The sequence below is a fragment of the Equus caballus genome, chromosome 19 (genome assembly GCF_041296265.1).
Source record: "Equus caballus isolate H_3958 breed thoroughbred chromosome 19, TB-T2T, whole genome shotgun sequence".
Classification (NCBI taxonomy): domain Eukaryota; kingdom Metazoa; phylum Chordata; class Mammalia; order Perissodactyla; family Equidae; genus Equus; species Equus caballus.
In genome coordinates, this window is record NC_091702.1 from 45,006,276 (window position 1) to 45,029,610 (window position 23,335).

General features: G+C 47.5%; 1 protein-coding gene across 1 annotated transcript in view; it reads left to right on the top strand.

The window, feature by feature from the left end:
- The window catches only part of ITGB5 (integrin subunit beta 5), a 109,133-nt gene that overhangs the window by 37,272 nt on the left and 48,526 nt on the right, over positions 1-23,335 (top strand). Inside the window, exons 5-7 of the mRNA XM_023623609.2 lie at positions 389-557; positions 20,695-20,856; positions 22,331-22,426. Of these exons, the coding sequence (XP_023479377.1) occupies positions 389-557; positions 20,695-20,856; positions 22,331-22,426 (427 nt within the window). The remainder of the gene's footprint in view (positions 1-388; positions 558-20,694; positions 20,857-22,330; positions 22,427-23,335) is intronic.

Here is a 23,335-nt window from a genome sequence, read left to right on the forward strand (position 1 = left end):
ACTTTCCTCAGCCCAAAAGGGTCTTGCTCGCCGCGCTGCGTGGGCCACCTTGCCCATATCACTGGTGCCTTGCATCTTTCAAGGCCCGAGTCAGGGCTCCCCCGTGACATCTTCCTCTGACTGTGGTAGCTCAGCATCGTCGCTACTTCCTTCCAACCATTTGTCCGTTCCATTCACTTACAACCTGGTATAGGCTGTCTTGTCTGCAGCTGAGGGCTTGATGTTTGGAGAGTAGGGACTGTGTTCTTTCTCTTTGATCTCCCCACTGCGCCTGTCCCATGAGCTCACAGTAGGTGCTGGGTAAATATTCATTGGTGCACAGAGTACTTGATTGTTTAAGATTTAGAGAGAGTGGTGGAAGAGTGACTCTTCTCTTCTTTCTCTCTAGTTACAAGTTATTCCCAAACTGCGTCCCCTCCTTTGGGTTCCGCCATCTACTGCCTCTCACAGACAGAGTCGACAGCTTCAACGAGGAAGTTCGGAAACAGAGGGTGTCCCGGAACCGTGATGCCCCTGAGGGTGGCTTTGACGCGGTACTCCAGGCGGCTGTCTGCAAGGTAACTTTCCTTCCTGGTCCTGTCCCTGCTTGGGAGGTCAGGGAAGAGAGCATCAGTTTGGGCGTTGGCACTGCCTGCAGATGGCAGATTTCGAGCCACCCCAGCATGTGGCTCCTGTCTACTCTTACATCAGAGGGTGAGCTCAGCGGCCCCTTGGGGAGTCTACAGCCGTCAGATCAGCTGGAGCTCGGGGACGGATCTCGGCTGGTGTGTCTCTCTGTGTCAGGGTGTGGCTGTGTGCAATGGGATACCGTCTTCGCCAGAAGACAGCTGTTCTGTGTTTATACATCTGGCTCTTTCACTTCTTTTCAGGGGAAGAAAGTAAAGGTCAAGCCACATGCGTAGAAACTTGTAGAGCTTTCTGGCCCGGTTTTGGTAAACCTTAAAGATTGCTCTGGTGTGGAAACCAGCTGAAACAGAGAATTGCACGTCATCTCTGGTTGCATTTTTATTTGTTTGTTTTTCTTCAGCTTTTCTGTAATATATGAATCCAGAGGGAGGACATAGACTTAGGTCAGAAATGAACTCATGCTTTGCAAGGTTCTAATCTTGGCAACATATATAAGTGGAATGTTGGTAATAACTTATTCTTAAAATAATTTTCTACTGTCAAAACAACCCAATAACAACAACAAAAGATAAAAATAAAAATCACTCTTGAATTTGCTATCCTAACACATAATTTTAAAATTTTTCCATAGTGGTCATCCTAGATCATGTATAATTGGTAATGCTTTCTTGAAAATGTCTGCAGGCTCAGCAATAGGGTGGTGTTGGGACTCTCCTGTGGGGGTGGGCTGGGGACGGAGGTTAGAACCAGTTGGACGGCTGCGTGTCCACAGTTGCTGTTCATTTACTAAGTGATAAGCACTTAATTGTCCCCCTTACATAGTTTCTGACCTCAGAGAGCCTGTGTTCAGTGTGTCACAGACTCATTTTTCCTCCCCTCAATCCTTGACAGGATGATAAGAGAGCCACAGTTGTCCTTTCTGAAATAAAAAAACCGAAATGGTAGACAGAGAAGGATAAGGGGTGGGAAAAATGGGGAGAAGACTGCAGCAGGTCTCCTGCACTCCTCTTCTTGGTCCCACTGTGATTCTGCGGGTCATTCGCTGCGTCCTTGGGGCCACCCCTGGAGAGGAAGGTGCCCTCTATCCAGGATGGCTGCAGAGTGGCCCCTTGCCAGCTGCTGGCAGAACCAAAAGGTGTGATTCAGGGGCCACTGATACTTTGTAGCAGTCCAGAAAGCCGGAGGGAGCACAGCTAGGATGTGTCCCACTCTGAATCTTTCAGATGCGTTACGAAATAGACAGTTTATGGAGTTGCTTCAGAAAGAGAAATTATATTTGGGTCTGGCATTCAGACATTCATTGTATGCGGCGTTGTCTTCACAGACATTCTGCCAAAGCGAGTTCTTGGCAGGGACAAATAGTGCAGGGAATGCATAGGCTCCCTTTCATCTTCCCATCTCTAGAATTTCATGGATTGTTTTGCAGAGGAGGGGAATTATCTTTAACACTGAGGGGAAACAACCCAGTAACAAGCCTAGGCAATGCCCAGTTTTGTTAATTCTGTTTAATTAGATAATTGAAACAACGTGATTGAATGCCTGAGCCCCAGTGGCCTTGGAGCAGCCGTTCGATTCACTGTTGCAGCTGCACAACCTTCCTCTGACGCCCAGACCCAGGAGAATCTTCCCTTTGAAAACTCAGTATTTCAAGCCTCGAGCATTTCAGAGAAGATGCTGGCAGGTTTCTTAAACTCGTTGCCTGAGCCTGGTGTGTGAATTATTGTTGGCTGAGAGCACTTAATGAGCGTGTTTTTTAGTTTTGTGTCTGTTGACATTTTTTCTTATTCCCCACTGTGGCTGTGCCGTAGGGAGTACCTGGGAAGTTAATAATTGCATGGAATTATGTAGTCTATGAACCACCAGCTTCTCTCTTCACCATTTCTTTTCCTTTGTGCTGTCAGTTTGGGTACACATCAAGTTCTTTCTTTCTTGAAATCACCTGTTTATAACAAATGTCATCCTTCCTGGTTCACCCCAGCCTTACTTACAGTGGCCAAATATTGGAAATAAATTATGGCCTACCTTTTGATGAAAGGCTATGCAACAACCATACCCTTAAAGAATATTTAAGTGCTTGAATAATATTTAAGACAAATTAAGAGAGGAACGGAAAGCAAATGATAAGACAGTATAGATAGACATCTGATACTATTTTGCAAACGAAAGAAGAATATGGAAGTGATTGGAAATACACAGACCAATTTTTTTAACCTAAATTTCCACAATGAATATGCATGACTTTTTATTTATAATGGAACATTTCAAACATACGAAAGTAGAGAGAATAGTGAATTTAAACCCCATGTCTATCCTTGTTACCAACTCAGAGTCAATCTTGTTTCATTTGTATTCCTAACCATTTTACCTTCCGTTATTTGAAGCAAATCCCAGATATCATTTGATTCAATGATAGATTTGTAATGATAATTAGATTTCAGTGATAATTAGATTTTTAAAGTCGCAATGATAAGTAGATTTTTAGTTTCAATAATTAGGTTTTTCAAGGTTTTTTTTAGAGTCCTAAGCATTCCTTGCTGTGTTTGCTGAGTTTCTGCCTCCTCTTGATTTGCTCAGATTAAAGGCCCTTCCACTTAATCCTGCAAACGGAATGTGACAGAGCCAGCAGGCCTGGAATCTCTGCAGAGGGAGAAGGGTCTGGGGGGGGCCATCCCCTGGAGCAGTGCAAGCTGGCCTTCCTCTGACCCCGAGCCCTTGGGGATGGAGCTGATAACAGGCCCATCTCCCAGCCCACAGGGGCTCTTTGTTCTGGATTCATTCTCACCCTGGTTTCTCTGGGATGGACTGTTACTTATCAACTTGTGGGACTGAGACACTTGGCATCTTCACATGACTGTCCTTAAGTCCCACCTCTGTGGCCCACTTTGTATTTCTTGGAAAGCTGTTCTTTGCAAAAAGAAGGAAACTGTCTGTTTCTGTTTAGGGTTCTATTTAGGATAAGGACCCTGCCTCTATGAGTGGACCTTTTGAGTTGCTGCCTCTCCCCCTAGCACGTCTCACTGCTGTGAGAGGCCATCTAACAGCGTCCACAGCTAAGGATGCCTCTGCCATCAACGCGGGCGTGTTTTCCACTGTGCTGCACTCGTCTGGGTTGGAGTGAGGGGAATGCCACCGCCCTGAATTTCTTATCTTTACTTAGAAACCTATTCTTTAACCTCTTTATACTTTTTCTTGGTCAGAATAATAGTTTCTCTGTTACTTTGTATTGCTCTCCCAGAACTTTCTAGAAGTTGGCTCTAAGTTTATTCTGAAATTGTAAAGGTGGAAGTGTGACGAGTGGTTCAGACTGGAACCGTGGCTGTTTCCTGTTCTCCCCAAAGAGGGAGTGCCCTCTGCCTGAGGACACGGAGGGGAGGAAGGCCCCGGAGCTCTGTCCCACAGTCCCAGTCTCCACTTAGCTGTTCTTCGTGGCTCTCTGGTTAAAGAAGTTACCTGCAAATTAGAGCTTGATTGGGTACATCCTGGCCACCCAGGGTTCAATGGGCTGCCGTCTCTGGCCAGAGAGAAAATAAGGTCTGTGCATCCCAGTGCATTCCCCTTTTGGCCTCAGCTTCCAGCTCCCTAGCATCTCTCCGCCATATTCTTCAGACAGACTTTCTGTTTTAATATAGATTCTCTAATTTTGCATCGTGTGTTACATTTTTAGCATTGGATGTCCTCAGAAACAGGTGGATGAATAAGTCTCAAAGCAAACAAAGTAAGTTTACATGCTAAGTGCACAGCCTTGGCATGCCTTGGGTCCTTGATTCCTTTGCTGGTGTGAACATCCTAATCTAAAATGGAGACCGCAGCCCTACAGGGGCTGGAGGGACAGCGTCACTTCAGCAAGACTTTCTGCAGGAAGGTAAATTCTCTGGACCTCTGAAAACAAAGTAATTGCTGCCCTTGCTCGACCGTCCTGTGTGCTCCAATGTTTCGTGTGGGTTATCGCCCATCCTCACGACAGTCCTTCAGGGTATCGGTGGTGGTTGTCCCCAGTTGACAGATGAGGAAACTGAGTCACACAGGGATTCGTTACACTCACTATTAGTAAGGGGTGGAGCCAGGCTTTGAACCAGATCTGGTTGATTCGAAAGCCCACGCCCTGGCTGTTACCCAGAGCCTGGGTGCTTTGGGAGGTAGCGACAGGGTGGTGCAGAGCCCAGGGGGTGGGGCTCAATTTAGAGTTGCGTTGTCCTGACTCCAGCTCAGCTGCTTCTGCTACTGACTGGCTCTGGGGAGGCCGGCTGACCTGTCTGGGCCTCAGAATGCTCATCTGGAAAATTGAGGGAGGGGGATTGGAGGGGGGATCCCTGGGTACCCTCCAACTGTGCTGCTCAGTGCTACTTTCACAAAGGACTTGTCACAGCCCTGTGCCCAGAGCCCTCGATTTTGCTTTTTTGTCTCTCTTGTTCAGGCTTGATCCTCGGCCAGGGAGGGGCTGCTGCAGACCCCAGGAGAGGGTGGAGCATCCCCAGGCCCCGGAGCGAGGCACAGCTCTGAGAGGTTTCCCCTTTGCGCCCTCCCCTCTCCCAGCCTCCCACAGAGTTGATTTGGTTTCTTTTGACTTGTCGCCTGATTTCTTTTAGACCTCAGCCTTGTGTCGTCTTTCCAAGCATGAGTTGAGAAATGTGGGGAATTGCCTTTCTTTCCTCGAGGAAGGCAGCCACTCCTGACACCTTCATGTCCCTTGAGGGCCTCACCTCCGTGGTCTGTCTTGTCGCTGTCTAGGTGATCTGTCTCAGCACGTGTAAACTGCTTCTGCTGCACTCCACAGCTTCTGGGCTTGTTCCAGCCCCAACCTGCTTGCTCTTCCTCCGGTTCAGTGTCTTTGTAAAACACCACGAGGATGTCGAGTTTCCCTGTGGCCCTCAGAAGCTGTGGGGCTGTGCGTGCAGGTGGGCAGCCCTCCCTCCGCGCAGGCCTGGGTGGCATTTTTGTCAGAGGTGGTGAAGGCTCTCCTTGACTTTCTGTTCTGTGAGTGGTTGTGGTTTAATGTGCACTTTTGCTCTTGTTTTTGTGTGTGTGGAAGATTAGCCCAGAGCCAACATCTGCTGCCAATCCTCCTCTTTTCGCTGAGGAAGACTGGCCCTGAGCTATCATCCATGCCCATGTTCCTCTACTTTATGTGTGGGACGCCTACCACAGCATGGCTTGCCAAGTGGTGCCATGTCCGCACCCGGGATCCGAACCAGCGAACCCCAGGCCGCCGAAGCGGAACGTGCGCACTTAACTGCTGCGCCACCGGGCCAGCCCTAACGTGCACTTTTGAGTCACTTGACTGTTTGGGTCCCTGGGCTGGCGTTTCCTTGTTCTGCCTGATGCCCAATAACTGTGCTGTGGGCTTCTCTGTCCTACGGACAGCTGCTTGCTCTGACAAGAGGGCTGAGAACTGACTGAACTACAGCTCAGAACTCTAAGCAGGGCGCAGTGAGGGCCTGCATCTCTTTGCCCCCAGCGTAACCTCTGTCACCTTCGTAGAAGGTGTCTGCACACCTTGGCTCCCTTGGCTGACAATGACAGGGAGGAATCCTCCCAGGGAAAGTTAACAGGCCTCTTCCATATCTAAGGCTATATTTTCATACCTGGCGAGAACGTCAATTTTTCATTTCACGTTATGGGCTCTTTTTTTGCTTGAAATTGTCCATTTGGCAAAGAGGAAAAGTGACAAGGATTTATTCTTGGGCTCTTCTGGCCACTGCTGTCCCCAGCCTTCACCCCTCGCCCCTGCCTTCCGGCCACAACGACCTTGAGTCGGTTACTCTGACTCATGTGAGGCCCTTTGCACATGCCGTTTTCCTCTGCTTGGAATATTCCTCCCATTTATTCTTGCTTTTCTCTCTTTTCTTTTTTTTAAAATAATGGACAGTATTTTTAAGAGCAGTTTTAGGTTCACAGCAAAATTAAGCAGAGAGTGCACAGAGTTCCCATATCCCCCTGCCCCGCACATGTGGCCTGCCCCACCATCAACATCCCCCACCAGACTGCCACATGGGTTACAATCGATGAACCAGCGTTGACACGTCATCGCCCAAAGTCCCTCGTTTACATTGAGTTCCCTCTCGGTGTCGTACATTCTGAGGGTTTGGACAAATGTATAATGACGTGTGTCCGCCATTGCTGTACAGGACAGGGTAGTTTCACTGCCCTGACACTTGTCCGTGCTCCACCTCCTCATCCCTCCCTACTTCCCCCAAATCTGCTTTGTTTTTCCTGTCTAATCTCTGCCTACTTACGCTTCGGGCCTCTGCTGACTTGTCTGTGTGTCAGGGAAGCCTTCCCCGATTGACCCTCCTATGAGGTCCGAGTCCCCGAGCAGCACAGCCTGGGTCATATCTCCTCCAGTCACCATTTTAGGTTTATTTGGGCCACACCTTGGATGAATCCGCCTCCCCTTTGAGATGGCACGGACCGTGTCTGTCTCCTCACCACTGTATTTCCCCAGCTCTGAGCTCACTGCCTGGCACGTAACATGTCCTCCTTAAAGGTTTGGTGAACAAACAGGGCTTCGTTCTCACAAATTTCTCTGTGCTCCTGAAGTTCAGAAACCCCCAGGTCCACCTCGCTCCAGGCCCACCTCGCTCCAGGCCTGTCCACCTTCCTGTTAGTCTGGGCTGCCTTCACGTCATCTACCGTGCTCCACACACGCTCATTAAAGTAGAACCAGAGGTCCTGTTACTTGGCGATACTTTCCAACTCAGTAAGTACTCACTGAGTGCCCAATAGGTATGGTGGAGAAAACTAAAGATGAGGACAAGTGCCTATCCTCAGGGATTTGATTTGAGCTTGAAGTTCCACCACAAGGTAAAGAAACCACCTGTTTGTAAACATTCAAGGGAACCAAATGAAACTATTGATATTTGACTGTCAGTGATATTTGATATTTGACTATTGTTAGTTTCTGCTACAAAAATAGAAACTCATATGGTTCAGGCTTCTACTTTCCAGTTGTCTCTCCTTCAGTTCAGACTGGACTCTCCTTAGAGTCCTCATCAGACACGTTCTCTACCGCACGTTGTTGGGCTCAGGCTCCAGGTGAAGGTGTAAATCCTGAGTCACAGGCTGAGATTTCTTTTCCCCAAGGAAAGAAACACTACACTTCTGCCCCCCTTACGTTGAACCACAGAAGATTTTTAAAAAAGAGTTTTTGTTGCAAACTATGGATGGAAGCAGGAAAAACAAACTCCTGAGGAGAACATGTTTGTTGTTCTAAAGCGACAGAAATAGGCTTGAAAGCCAGCATGAGTGGGGAAGCCAATCACAGAATCTAACCTTGTTTTTCCCCACGTGTGTTGGAGTTCAGACTCGTCAGGCCCCAAGCTCAGGTCTGCTGTGGGGTCTGCCCACTGGCTGCTCAGGTCGGTCCTCTTTCCTTCCTCATTTCCTCCCCAAACCTGTCCTCTGTCGCTGTGCTTGCCTGAAAGATTAATGTACAGAGTGTTTTGTTACGACTTTTGAAAATGTATTGAGTACTTACGGTGTGCAAGATGCCCTGTTAGGTGCTGTGAGGGATGCATAGGTGAATGAGCTACGTACGGCTCTTGTCCCGGTGAGCATCATCTAGGTTGGAAGACAGATGCCTGTACAACAACCTCAGGGACCAGCGGAGTGCACAAACTCTGTGGAATGTCTGGCCCTTGGACCCAGTGGGTGAATCACAGTGTTCTCCTTCAAGGGGTCACCTTGGGCTCTTTGCCTCCCTGAGTTTTCCCTGAGGCTCAGATGCTGATGATGTTACTGATTACCATTGGCTGAATGCTTTGTGAGAGCCAGGCTCCATGCCAAGCACTTCACAGAGCTTATTTTATTTAATCCTTGAAAGATGGTTTTACTTTCCCCTTTTGATCAGGAAACAAGCCTAGAAAGATTGAGTAAATTTTCGAAGGTCATGCAGCTAGAAATGACAGACCTGAACCCACCTGCCTGGCTCCAAAGCTGGGGCTCTTAACCTTGACATGAGAGTGCCTGCTGTCCTTTGTGGTCACACGGGAGCAAGGAAGAGAAGTGGGAGGGGTGTGCTTCCAAAAAGAGCAAAGTCCTCGTCTGAGAGCCATTACAGTCTCCCATGTGACCCAGTTCGCCTACGGTAGGGCAGGACTGAGTCAGTCCCGGGGGAGGACAGCTGCCCATGCTGCTGTTCGCTGGAACTAAGGGTTTCCTGTTTATCAGAAACAGTTACAACATGGCTCTGGCAGCTCTCGGATTTTCTAGGGAGACCACTAGAGTACTGGCCCAAGGTCGGTCACTGATGGAGCCTAGCCCATTGAGCGTGCTTCTCTTTGCCCTTGGCCTTCCTCTCTGTGAAGTGGGAACTCTGGTATCTGCCTTCTCCTTCATAATTCAGAGGGCGTCTCAGAACCATTGCCTCTGCTCTTTGACTCTCAGCGACAGTGCTGTGGACCCTTTTCAGCAGGGAGGGAGCATGTGGCTCATACTCTTCAGTGACAACTGGGCCCATGGGCTGTGTTGACATCTAGCTGGGGAACCCTTCGTTTGGGTGACCATTCATTTTAATTAGACAGATTGACCTGGAGACCAGAAAACCCAGTCATTTAAAGCTAGTGTTTCTGTCCTCACTGAAACTGCTCCCTGGACGGTGTCTTGACTCTAGGCCGCCCTCTGTTTGAACGCTGTTTACCGGAGAGTGTTGTGAGCATTGTCTCCGAACAGGCAAGCCAAGGTGGGCAAGCCAGCCCACATTCAGGCAGGCATCCACTTGCTTTCTAAGACGGCTGAGTGGGACATCAGCTTTCCTCAGATTCCCAGGAACCGGGGCTCCAGGCTCTCCCTTACACTCTCCAACAGGGGTGTCCTTGAGCCTGTTTCTCTCACGTGTCATGCTCTGCCGTGGTCTCTGTGTGTAAACAAGTCACTATGAACGGAGCTGGGGACCCACAGGCTTAATGTGAGCCCTTTGGAAGATTCAGCTGCCAGACACAGGACATACCGTCCAGGGCCTGCAGGCCACAGTCCCGGCCCTGTTTTCCTCTGTGGTCAGACCACATCCAGGGACTGCGTCTGCCTCCGGGGGCTGTTTCAGACAGATGTTGATAGCGAGACAGCGGACGGGGGTGAGTGGATGGTTCCGAGTGTGGAATCTACCTCCTCTGAGGGGTGGTTAGAGGTTAACTGGGAGGAGAGACCCTGGGGGAGAAGCGTGTTGCCTCACCTCCGATGTCATTATAGAAGAGGGAGTAGGTGCCTCTGGCTGTTCAAGGGAGTGCGCTAGCAGTCGGCTCAGCAGTGGAGCAGGCTGCCAGATGCGCGGGTGAGTGTGTGTGGGCCCTCTGCCCTCGTGGTGGGGGTGCCGGACAAAAGATCTGTGCACTGCTTGCAGCTTGGACGAGACAAGCTCTGGGGTTCCTTCCAAACTTCAGGTGCTATGTATTTCCTCTGAGGCGGCTTTCTGCCCAGTAACCCACTGGTGCTTTTGTTCTGTGGCAGCCCCTGCCAGGCTGTCTTCCATGGTTCCTGGCTGTGCTCCCTCTAGGCTGCGTTTGTATGGGGCCACGGGGGCCATGAACTCTCCCATGCCCACTCATTTGTTTGCCAAGCGTGGCTTACTTTGAGCTGGTGCCCAGAAAAGCTTTCCCTGGCTCCTGATGTCTTCCCCATGGAGCCACCTTACCACCTGGGTGAAAGTCCAGGTGGGGTGGGGCAGCTGTTCAAGGGGACCCAGGGACACACTGGAGGTGTGCAGTGTGGGGGATGGAAGGCTGTTCTTGGTTCGTTGAGTGACTTTCCTCCTTTGTCAGACCCTGCAGCCATTGACTCCTTCCAACCCTGGAAACTAAATTGCCCCGCAGGCTGGAGGCTCACGTCCTCCAACAGAGGAACCATGTCCTCTGCGTCCTAGCCCTCGTTTCTGTCCTCCAGCCCCACGCACTCTGAGGTTGGAGGTTGGAGGTGAGCAAGCCAGCAGGTCTGTCTGCAGTTTGTATTTATGTTCTCAAAGGTTGGAACGCCTGGTGTTCCGTCTCCGTCCTGCTTACCCTTTCATGGACTACTGCTCCCTCTCTGCCATTTCAGAGTCCTGGATCCCCTCGACAACTTCCAGGCCTGGCTGCCCAGCTCCTCCAGTGACCATCCCACTGACTGCCCTGGCCCCTGCCTCCCGCAGCTGGGGTCAGATGGTCTCGTGGCCCTGCTGCCATGCTTTCTGCAACTCCCATTAGTTTTCTCAGATCTCAGTGCATGGCAGATGATTGGATTAAGTGAGTTTTCACTTAAAATATCCCCTTAATGTTTCCCATATTTATATACTTAAAAGATGTTAGATTCCAAAGCATAGCAAATAGTTGGTGGAATTGTGAGTGATGTAATTGAAGACTTATAGATATTGTGCGGGAGGGTTTTGGTGCCCAGCCCCGATTTCATCGATGTCTCCACTCGCTCCTTCCTCCTTGGGTGCTGAGTACGTGCCAGGTGCACTGCTCTCGTTATTCTGGGACTCGGGCCCTGCGCCCCTCCCTCTTGTCCCTCAGCTCCAGGTGTCTCCTGCTTTCTGAGGACAGAGCAGAGTTGGGCAAATCCTCCACTGAGTTTCCACTCTGAGAAAGTTGTCTCCGGCCCCAGCCCTGGTTGGAGTGGTCGGTCCCTGCAAAACAATAGGGTTTGCCTCCTGGACCTGGATGGAATCCGGGATTCTGGGCTTGTCATGGCTCCCCCAGCCACTCATTACTCCTGACATTTGCGTCCAGAGTCCGTGGATGGCTGCTTTTCACTGAGCATGGTCACCTACCCATGGATCTGGCTTGCCAGGAATCGCTGGAGTAACTGTGGGTCACAGAACCCCTCCCCTGGTGGCAGACGCAGGTTGGTGGCCAAGAGAGAACAAGCCTCGGCTTTGCCTGCTCACCCAGAGCGCGTTTAGGAAGGGACAGGTAAACTGTGTGGCATTGCCCGGAGGCTCTGGCTGAACCCGGCTTGTGGGAATGGACTCTGAGAGAGAATTGACACTTTGGGACTGGACGGGCGCTGTTGAGGGACCAGGGAAGTAAGATGAAAAGGATAATTCCAAGGTTTCTAGAAGAGGCATTTGATGGTCCCATTGTCAGAAATGGGGCAGCCTAGCAGTTGGTTTGCGGGAAGGATGGTTTGGGAATTTCAGAAGAGTTCAGTTCCAGGTGATGGTGGACACATTTGGCTTTTGGTACAGACCTAGGAGTAAGCTCAGGAGAGAGACTAAGTGAGGGATGTGATTTGTGAGTCGTCCAAGTAGATGCATGAACTGGATAAATCTCCACAGGGGAGCGTGTTACCTTTGACCTCATTCAGCTGCTGGGAGAGGAGGTGGAGTCAGAAGGCAGCAGAGGGGCAGGGCATGGGAGCTGGATGAACCTCTGGGCATCAGTATTTTTTTCTTTTCAAGGAAGATCAGCCCTGAGCTAACATCTGCCACCAGTCTTCCTCTTTTTGCTGAGGAAGATTGGCCCTGAGCTAACATCTGTGCTCATCTTCCTCTATTTTATATGTGGGACGTTTGCCACAGCATGGCTTGATAAGTGGTGCGTAGATCCATGTCTGGGATCCAAACTGGTGAACCCCGGGCCACCAAAGTGGAACACGCGAACATAACTGCTGCACGACCAGGCGGGCCCCTGGGCATCAGTATTTTTAAAGCTCCCTAGAGGACCATCAAGTGCAGCCAGATCAGAGAACCTCTGTGTGTGTGTGTGTGTGTGTGTGTGTGTGTGTGTGTGTGTGTGAGGGAGGGAGACAGGGGGACCAAGAACCTCTGCTGAGAGAGAGAGAGAGAGTGGGATCACGTGGAGAGGTCACATTATAAGGAACTGAGGAGATGGAGGTGTTAAGTCTGCTAGTCTTAAAACACAGAGAGACGAGTGACGAGAGATTGGTGGAGTAGCTGGGTCAAGAGAAGGGGTTTTATAAGTGGGTCGTGAGCATATTTTTAGGCACATGGAAAGGAACCAGAGGAGAGACTGACGGAGCAAATTCTCCAAAGAGGGTGGGATTTGGGGCTGCATTTCCTTGGGGAGGGCGGAGCCCTTCTTCCTTTGAGACACTGAGATCAGAGGAGAGGCCAGGGGGACGCCGGTTTATTTATGACAAGAGGCATCCTAGGGCAGTGGAACTAGGCCCTGTGAACCACTGGGAACAGAGGAGGAGACAAGTCCTGTTACCTGTCTCTCTTAGTGACGACAAAGGCAGGGTCGCCTCCTGAGCAGGTGTGGGAACTGGGAGTTTGAAGGCTGAAACCAACTGTGTGGTGACTCGATGCGGACTGGACCAGCAAGCAGGAGAAGTGAAGAGAATGGCAGTCTTGGCCAGACGCCAGGCTTCTTGCTTTTGCTTCTAGTGCATTTCCGTCCCGCCCAAGCCCTGACATTTTCACTGAGAGCTGACCTCCATCGCGGCTAATGAAATCGGCTTTCAAAAATTTTGTTTTTACTCGGAGTCATGCAGAAAAGACCTAAACAAATAGGTCTGGGTTTTTTTTTTTCCTCTTAAAATAGTTTTGTATGAAAAGAAAATATATTCAATCTAAAAATTTAGGAAATGCAGATAAGTAGAAAAAAGAGCAACATCACCCATAACACTGCAATCCAAAGTAAGATTGTGTGCTTCTGAATTACAAGGCTTGTCACAGTTTTTCGACTCTGGGGACATATTGGTGACAGTAATTGTCGGTTCTTGACTACGTTCAAGTACCGAGATGGGAGTGTGGTTTTGTTTAATCCTCTTGACAGCTCTGTTCAGTTGGTACTCTTATTATCTCCATTTTATAGAGGAGAGGCTGGGACCGGAAAAGATGAAGTAACTTGCCCAAGGTCACGAAGACAGCTGAGGCTGATGTGGGGCTGAACTGAGGTTTCGCAGACCTCTGAGCCCAGGTCCCTGACTGCTCTGAGATAAGGCCACTGGGCAAGAGATGATGTGTACGTGCTGTTCCCGGCACATGACTGACACTCAGTCTATTCACATAACTTATTGTATTTAAGTGACTTTCTGGGCAAACCAAGTCTTCTTTAAGTAAAACAGCTTTATTCAGGTATAAGTGATATACAGTAAACTACACATATTGAAAGTGTACAGTTGGACAAATTTTGACATAAATATACACCCGTGAGAGAGATACACACCACAATCAAGAGAGTGAATATATACTTCTCCCCCCAAAAGAGTATGTGTGCTCCTTTGTCATTTCTCCCTCCTGCCCCCTTACCCCAGGCAGCCAATAAATTGTTTTCTGTCACTACACGTCAGTTTGCATTTGCTAAAATTTTGTGTGTACTCTTTTATGGCCTGGTTTATTTCACTCAGCACAATTGTTTTGAGACTCCTCTGTGCTGTGGGGTGTCTCCGTTCATTCCTTCTGTTACTGAGTAGTAGTCATTGTATGCATATGCCATGGTTTCTTTATCCATTCACGGATTGGATATTTGGGTTGTTTGGGATTTTTGTAGTTTTTGCCTATTGCAGATAGAGCTGCTGTAAATGTTCGTGTTCAAGTCTTTGTACAGATATAGGCTTTTATTTCTCTTGGGGTCAATACCTAGGAGTGGGGTGGCTGGGTCATGTGGTAGGTGTTTGCTTAACTTTAAGAAACTGCCAAACTTCTCCAAAGTACCTGTATCAGTTTACGTTCCTACTGGCAGTGTGACGTTCCATTTCCTCCACATCTCCATCAACATTTGGTGTGGTCAGTCTTTTTCATTTTAGCCATTCTAATGGGTATACAGTAGAATCTCATTGTGGTTTTAATTAATGCAAATTAAACTTTCAGGCATGCAGTATTTCATAGTCCCTGTGACAATTGTGGAGGCTCACACATTGAGTAGTAAAAGGAGAAAAGAAGAAATCTAAAAACTATTACTATTCCCAGAGTAATAATTATAGCTCCTTTTTAATGTGCTGGGTATGTTTTAATACACTGTGTCTAAACCTAGCATCCACCCTTCAAAGTAGGATCGTCTCCATTTTACAGATGAAGAAACTGAGGCTGAGAGAGGTGAAGTGACTGACGCAGGGTCTCATAGTTAGAGCAAAGCAAAGATTTGAACTCGGCCTCATCTGTTCCAAAGCTCACTTCCTCGGGACCCCACACCATACTCCATTTTGTAGTTAAGTGTTTTTCTCTTCTTAAAAAAAAATCCACTTTCCCACCATTGGTCTCTGCCCCAAACATGGGACACAGAACTGAAGTCTTCAAAAGAGACAGCTCTGCTGACCAGGCAGACAGCAGGAAAATTATTTCTAATGTAAATTCTCTGTGGAGTCACTGCTTGTAAACTCTGCAGGCCCAAAAGTCTGGGTGAATGACTAGCATGTCCTGACTCAGTCTGTGCAGCCCAGCCTCTGGGCCAAGTTTGCTAACATCACTTACATAACGAGAGTGCACTTTAGAGAAAACCAAATTATTCTTATTGTGCTGTGTGGCTCTTCCTTTGCGGAGCTGTTTCTGTTTCACATGCAACCTTCCGATTCAACAAACGTTTATTTTGGATCCAGCAGCCTTTAGAGCCTACCATGTATTTTCATGAATTATCTCGTTTATTACACACATACCTCCCCACCCCCCGACCCCTTCTCCCTATGTGATTGGGAAGTTTAGCTTTGGAGGTAAGAGACAGGTCGTCTGAATCTGACTTCTCTGGTCCTTACTAGTTCAGGGGCCTTGGGCTAGTTGCTTAATGTCTCTGAGCACCAGTTTCTTCATCTGCATGATGGCGATGGATCACCTACTTCACAAAGATTGTGGTGAAGATTAAATGGAACAGTGGAGGTGACCAGTAAATGATAAGTATTGCTATTCCTGTTTTACTGACAAGAAAAAGGCTTTTGAGGTGTTAAATAATTTGGTCAAAGCTACACAGGAAATTAGAGTTGGCAACACAATTAAAATGCCATCTTCAGGCACCCAAGTTCCTATGTTCTGTCTCCTTGCTGCCAGCCTCTAGGTCCCTACAAGTTCCTTGAGAGGCTGGCATGAAAGCAAAGGAGACTGAAAAAGTTAAATGACAGATCCAGCATTCAGAGCCTAGTCTTGTCAAAGTAATGCTTGCTTATTAAAGACAGTTGGAAAAAAGAAAAAGATATTGCCCATAATCTCAACCCCAAGCCCAGCCACGTTATGGTGTATTGTGTTTCAATCTCTCTTATTCTCTTTTTAATAGAAAGTTAACGCTTGCTTCTTACCTAGTTTGTAGTCACACTGCAATTATCGCACTCTATTCTTTGTTTTTCACTTTATATTGTGCGTGTTTACCCATAATTTCATACTTTTTATGAACATAGTTTCTAATGGCCAGAGAGGAGATATCTCAGATTATTTAACCATTCCCAAATAGTAGAATATTCACATGTCCCCTTCTTGTCACTGTTTGTAAAAATAGCGCTGTATTTCAGAACACTTCTAGCAGGTAGTAGAACCACTGAATCAAAAGCTATCTGCTTCTTTAAGGGTTGTTTGTTTTTGGTTGTCATATAGTCCTTTGTTGAAATGCTTTCCTTTGTTGTTCTTAACCAGCTGGGCATTCCACCGCACCACTGTTGATGTCATCTATGATGTCACAAGGGTGGTGGCCTTCAACATTGCAGCCCACAGACTGGGCAGTTCCCAGGACCCTTGTAATGGTTCCAGGCAGTTCTCTAGCTAAAGTTTGGTGCTGGATCTGTCAGGCAATGTTGACAATCTCATCAAAAGTGAGATTTCCGCTGAGGTTAATGTTTTTCTGCTTGTTTCTGTCTCCTGGCGGTTCCCTGAGGGCTTTGATGACAGGGCAGAGGCAGACAGTACCACCTCAATCTAAGCTGGTGTTTCTGGATGGTCAGTTTTGCTATAATCCTCGACCCCTTCCGATTACTGGTTGCCTTGGCAATGTCATCACCAGCTTTTTTGGAGACAGACCCAGGGGGCCGATCTGGGGCACCAGCTTCCTTACTGGTGCACCCTCAGGTACGTGACTTTGATCTCGTTGGGGTCAAACGTACGTGGCATGGTGGAGGCGCCTGGTGTCGAATGGACCCAGATTTGGCACCCAGAGTTTTTTTTGAAGTCAGGTTACTGAGGGATAATCTACATAGAGTAAAATTCACCCTTTTTAGCCATAAAGTCTTATAGCCACCCCTACAATTAAGGTTTACATTTTTCCCGTTACCCCAGAAAGCTTCCTAGTGTCCCTTTGTTGTTGGCCTGTGGCAGACACGGAATTGTTTCTGTCCCTATATTTTTGTCTTTTTCTGAATATCTTATGAATGGTGTTAGACAGTAAATCACGTTTTGAGTCAGGCCTTTTTCACTTAACATAAAGCCTTGGAGATTCATCCAATTGTATATGTCGGTAGTTTATTCCTTTTCATTGCTGTGTAGCATTCCATTGTGTAGATGTACCACAGTGTGTGTGTGTGTCTGTTCACCACTTGATGGGCGTGTGGGTTGTTTCTAGTTTTTGATGATTAGGATAGCTGCTATAAATATTTGCATAGAAGTTTTTATGTGAGCATAAGTTCTCATTGCTCTTGGGTGAATACCAAAAGTGGGATTGCTGGGTTGATGGTGAATATATATTTAACTTTACAAGAATCTGCCAAACTGTTTTCCAAAGTTGCTGCAACATTTTGTATTCTCACTAGTGATTATGAGAGTTCCACTTGTTCCACATCCTAACCAGCCCTTGGTATTACCAGGGTTGGTTTGTTTGCCATTGGAATAGCTATCTGACAGCTAGCTCATTGTGCTTTTAATGTACATTTCCTTAATGACTAATGATGAAATGTCTGTTCAAGGCTCTATCTTTCTAAATTCATTTGTTTGTTTTCTTATTATTGAGCTGTGAGAATTCTTTATATATTCTGGATGCAAGTCCTTTATCAGACTTTTATCTTTTGCAAATATTTTCTCCCAATCTGTGCCTTGTCATTTCATTTTCTTAATGGTATCTTGCAAAGAGCAGATGTTTTTAATTTTGATGAAGTCCGGTTCATCAGTTTTTTCTCTTAAAAATCTGTCTTGTCTAAGAAATCTTTGCCTGTACCACGATCACAAAGGTTTTCTCCTGTGTTTCCTTCAGAAGTTTTATAGTTTTAGGTGTGTGATCTACTTGGAGTTAATTTTTGTATATAGTGAGAGGTATGGGTCAAGCTTCAGGTTTTTTTCATATGAATGTCTAATTGTTCCAGTACCTTCTGTCAAGTTGATTATATACTCGTGAGTCTGTTTCTGGCCTCTCTGTCCTGTTCCACTGGTCTGTGCATCTGTCCTTTTGTCAGTACCACACTGTCTTGATTACTGTAGCTTTATAAGAAGTCTTGACCTTAGATAATGAATCTTCCAACTTTGTTATTGTTTTACAAAATTGTTTGGCTGGTCTCCATTGTTTGCCTTTCCATATAAATTTTAGAATCAGCTTGTCATTTTCTCAAAAAGGCCTTCTGGGCTTTTTTCCCCAAATATGCATGTTTTATTTTTTTGGAAGATTGGCTCTGAGCTAACATCTGTTGCCAATCTTCCTCTTTTTTTTTTTTTCCTCCCCAAAGCCCCAGTACATAGTTGTATATTTTAGTTCTAGGTCATTCTAGTTCTTCTATGTGGGATGCTGCCACAGCATGGCTTGATGAGCAGTGCCTAGGTCTGCACCCAGGATCCAAACTGGTGAACCCCGGACCGCTGAAGTGGAACACCCGAACTTAACCACTCAGCCACTGGGCCAGCCCCACTTCTGAGCTTTTGAGTAGGATTGTGTCAAATCTATAGATCAATTTGGGGAGAAATAACACCTCAACCACATTGACTCTTCCAGTCCATGGAAACAATCTCTCTATCCATTGATTTAGGTTTCTGATTTTTCTTCAAGGTTCTTAACACACATTGTTAAAATAAAGGTTGACTCTTCTACTTTTTTATTGGGGTGTTTAGCACAATGCGGTGCCCTTGTGAATAACATCCACATTTTCCTGCAAAGAACGCTGCTGGCTTATACTCTGTTGATTATGCTTTATCTCCTAAGCATCTTGCCCCTCCCTTCCACACTCCTTGGCTTATAATGTATTGCTTTATTTATTTCAAAGTTTTAAACTCTATCAAAGTATAACATACATACAGAAAGCTATGCATAAGAATACATCTCAGGGCCCGCCTGGTGGTGCAGCGGTTAAGTGTACACATTCCGCTTTGGCGGCCCAAGGTTCACTGGTTGGGATCCTGGGTGCAAACATGGCACCGCTTGGCAGGCCATGCTGTGATAGGTGTCCCACATATAAAGTGGAGGAAGATGGGTACAGATGTTCAGGGCCAGTTTTCTTCAGCAAAAAGTGGAGGATTGGCGGGAGATGTTAGCTCAGGGCTAATCTTCCTCAAAAAAAAAAAAAAAAAAGGAATACATCTTGATAAATTTTACAAAGTAGAAACACTAGGTCAAGAAACAGAGCATTACCAGCTACCCAGAAGCCTCTTTGTGACCTTTTTCGATTATTACTCCCCAAATCTTGCCACCAAGAGGGACCACTATCTCGACTTCTAACACCACAAATTAGTTTTGTCATGGCTTAGAATTTCGTTGCTCTAAACTTTCTAGGTTTCTTATTTTAGGTCCTGAAAATGTGCCAGGCCTCCTCATTGTGCCTTTGCTAGTGCCCAGAACACCTAACCCCTCTTCTTCCTTCTCCCTCATTTCTTCTTCCGGCTTCCTTGAAGAGTCCTCCCAATCTGTCCAGCTCAGCTTGAGTTTCATCCATCCTGGGAAGTCTTTCCCTCCTCCTCTTCTCAGGTTTCCTTTGACGTTGTCTGTACCTTCATTAGCATGCCAATCACGATGTATTGGAGTGGTGTTTCCATTTGACTGCAAGCTCTTTGAGGTCTGGAACAAGCTGTTTTGTAGACCCACTGCCTTCCTCGGGGCCTGGCACACAGTAGGAGATTAGTAATTGTATGTTGGATGAATGTTGAGAGTCTAGGAAACTGATTCCCCAAAAAGTCAAGCTGCTTGCTCACAGTAGGCCTCCTGGCTTTCAGCCCTTACTGGCTTCTCTTCAAACCGTTTTCTCCCTCATGTTACTCTGACTATTTGTGGTTTATTTCTTTATTCCATACTGCTTTTGGAGCAAGTCAGAAAATATCAAAGCTCTTGAAGGCAGTTTATCCATCATTGTGGTTATCAGAAAGAGAGGATGAGGCCCTCGGCCCCGCATCTGCCAGGAGAGCAATAGCTTTGGACTTTATAGTCTGTGCATCTGGTCTCCTACTTCAGTACCAAGTGTGCATGTGTAGATGACTCTTGACAACGTTTAAATCCTTCCTGTGTTCACCTTGCCACCAACATATTCTGGGATGCCCTTCCACTGTTAGTAAGAAGACGACCACATCCCAGGTTTTGTTGCCCTGTATCACGGTCTAGCTGCTCCTGATAAAAATGACTGGGAGTGTTTGTGTGTAGTATTGGGGCCACAGTGGCTAAATAAGAAAAATGGAGTCCTTCCCTCGCAATCCAGACTGGATTTAGCTGTGCCCCGACTGCAGAGTGGATGCCTTCCATACAGTGAACAGGGAGGAAAGAGTGATCTGACCGACCTTAAATGTCAAGTGGTTCTTAGTGTATGGAGTGGTTTACGTCCACCAGAATAGGTGGCACATTTTACCACATCCTCCAAAGACAGATCCGTCTGTTGGTCATTCGAGCATACCCTTCTGAGCAATTTGTGTCTAATTGGGGGCCTGTAGTGTTCACTTACCCATCATCGTGGGGAGGTTGCGGTGGGTTAAATGCTGTCCTGGGGAGGGAATAATAGGTGAGGCTAAAAGGGGAAGCAGCCCTCAGGTGTAACTGAAAGGAGCGAGGAAGAGCATGATGGTCTGGAGGGGGGATCCAGGTACGCAGGCCTATAAGGGTGAAGCCATGGAGACTTGTCTCTGTGCGTTTAGGCTGTGTCTCTTCTGAGCTCTGTGGAGTCCCTCTCCGGTGGTTTTATGAGTGTTCCCCAGCTGTGCACGCAGGGCAATGCCACTGATTCAGACCGTGACTCCTGGAGATGGGTGAGTGCCTGTCCGATGTCCCAGGGCAGGCTTGGGAGCAGCCAGAATGGCTTTGCACCCAGCAAACTTCTGTCCCTCAGGAGAAGATCGGCTGGCGAAAGGATGCTCTGCACTTGCTGGTGTTCACAACGGATGATGTGCCCCACATCGCGCTGGATGGAAAGCTGGGGGGCCTGGTGCAGCCGCACGATGGCCAGTGCCACCTGAATGAGGCCAACGAGTACACTGCATCCAGCCAGATGGTGAGGGCCGGGGACCCCAGCCCTGCTCCTGTGACCCTGCCCATGGTGCAAGTTCTTATCTGGCCTTCGAAACCTTCCTCTGGCCTTCTACTCGCTGGCTTTCCAATCCATTCTAGGGATTGGCTTTCCAGTCCATCTTCCCCAGCTGGGCTTCCAGGACTCCTCAGAAACAGAGAACATTTCTCAGGGATTTCTGTAGCTGGTTCATCTTTCTGCCATTGTGCCCCTAAATGGGGGTGTTTAGTTGAGGAAAGAGGTGACCTGGGAGACAGGAGAGATCTCAAAGGGGAGAGGTGGTCTTCCATGAGAGTGGGGACAGTGTTCCTCCAGAGATCCAAACTGGGATAGAAGTTATCTGGAAGACAAAACTCCTGACTTCTGGAAATGGGCTCCTTGAGGCACTGGGTTCTTCAGTGTCAGGAGTGGGGTAGCAGTGTCCCACATGGAACGAGATGCCCCAGGGACCTTCCACTCTCAGTAGTCTGTGACCATGACCACGTCATTTAAAAGAATTTATGCAAAATTTCAAATATATATAATAAGAGATAGACCAGTGAAGTGAGTGCCTACGTTCCTATCACTCAAACTCAACAATTAGCAGGATCTTGTCACACTTTCTATGCAATTAAAAAAAAAATCTATACCCTCTTCCCTCACAAATCCATTCTGGTTTCTAGCTAGACAGGAGTTCTTTCTAATTTTCTTTGCTGGACAAGTCCGAGTTTCAAGAGGTGGCCAGTGCCCAAGCCTTCTATATTATCCAAGAATAATGGAGTCTAGAAAAAAGACTCATAACTATAGAACCTGATAACTACAAAACTGATGAGGGCCCCTGTACCCATCATTAGCCCTTAAAATCCTTCAGGACATTGTTAAGCTGCCTCTCAGCCTCCTCCCTCCCTCCCTGCTCTGCACCCCTCCCCCGCCATGGTCTATCTTTTAGTCCAGAAGTCAGCAGCCTCTCCAACCCATTCTGAGCCATAAGCAGGACTGACAGGACCTGTAGGGGAATAGTGGCAGGCCCAACCGTTGAGTATAGGAACAGGAAAATAGGGCAAGGAGTCGGGGAAGAAATTTTTAGGGAAGAGAAGAGACGTAACAGGTGCTGGTGGTAGACGGCAGGATGTGGTGGCTCCTCCTTTCAGGGCCTCCCCACTCTGCCCTATTCCTGCTGAAGGGGTGGAGACAGACCAGGTATGGGAAACCTCCACTCCTCACTTCTCCTTCTGGGGTGGGAGGCTGGCAGGAGTGAGTCTAGATTGGTAGGTGCCAGAGGGTCCTTTCCTGGGCATCTCCTCTATGCATTTCCTCAGTTAGGAGCTGCCTATGGGGCTTGATTGTTAAGGGGCTTTAAGGGGCTGCCAGAGGAATATGCTTTTCATGGCAAGTGATAAGTCACTGAGTGCATGTTGGAGGTGGATGCTAGTATCAGCCTGTTAGAAATGTTACAGCCTTGACTTTGCCTTGGCCCTAGGACTATCCATCCCTTGCCTTGCTTGGAGAGAAACTGGCAGAGAACAACATCAACCTCATCTTTGCAGTGACGAAGAACCATTATATGCTCTACAAGGTATGCCTGGAAGGAGTGAGGGAGGCTGGGGGCCTGATTCTGGGGGCCATGCTGACCCTAAGATGAATGGGAGTTTAGAATGTGGGGTGAGGAGTGTTAATAGCCCTACTCTGTGTTGCGGGAGATCCAAAGGCGGGGTGGAATGTAGCCCTGTCTTGAAAGTAGTAATATAGTGGAAACTAATAGTGTTCCGGAAGCTCTTAAGCATTCACCTAGCAGTGCATCCCTTTCCTAGGGATTGAAACATGCGATATCCAATTTGATCCTGAGAAAAACTTTGGAAATAGTACGACTTCCCACTTTTCAGATGATGAAATGGAAACACACAGGAGCACACTCTGGTAGGGAAGGACAGTATAAATGAAAATTTACAGAAAGAAGACTAAGGCATCTAGGCAGGCTGCATCACTAATTCCAACGTTCCAGAGTTTTTGTGCCTTCCCCGCAGGGTACGGGAGACCAGGGGGTTAACCTGGAACAGGAACTCCCAAAGAAAACAGTAAATGTCTTGAGTGAACAGAGCAGTCTGTGTTTGCATCCATTCTGTCTAAAAAAGACTCTTCTGAGCCATTCCGTGGACCCTCATTATAAACTCCCCTCATGAGTGTACTCTTCCCACAATCACAGGCAAGTCACGTTTTGAACTAGAACTCTCCTCGGGGTTGCTCAAGGAGTGCACTCACGTAAGCTAAATGAACAGCCCAGCTCACCTCTGACATCCTTTGAACTGAGAGGGTATGAGAACTTAATCCCTACTCTAGAGCAGCCAGCCCGGGTCCCCTCTCCTTCCTGCTCTTAAATATCCACAAGAGAACCTTTGTCTGATTGTGTTTTTCTGTTGCTCCTGCCTGAGATCATCACTGAGAAAATGCCACTAACATCGTCTAGAGTTCATTATCTTCTTTAAGT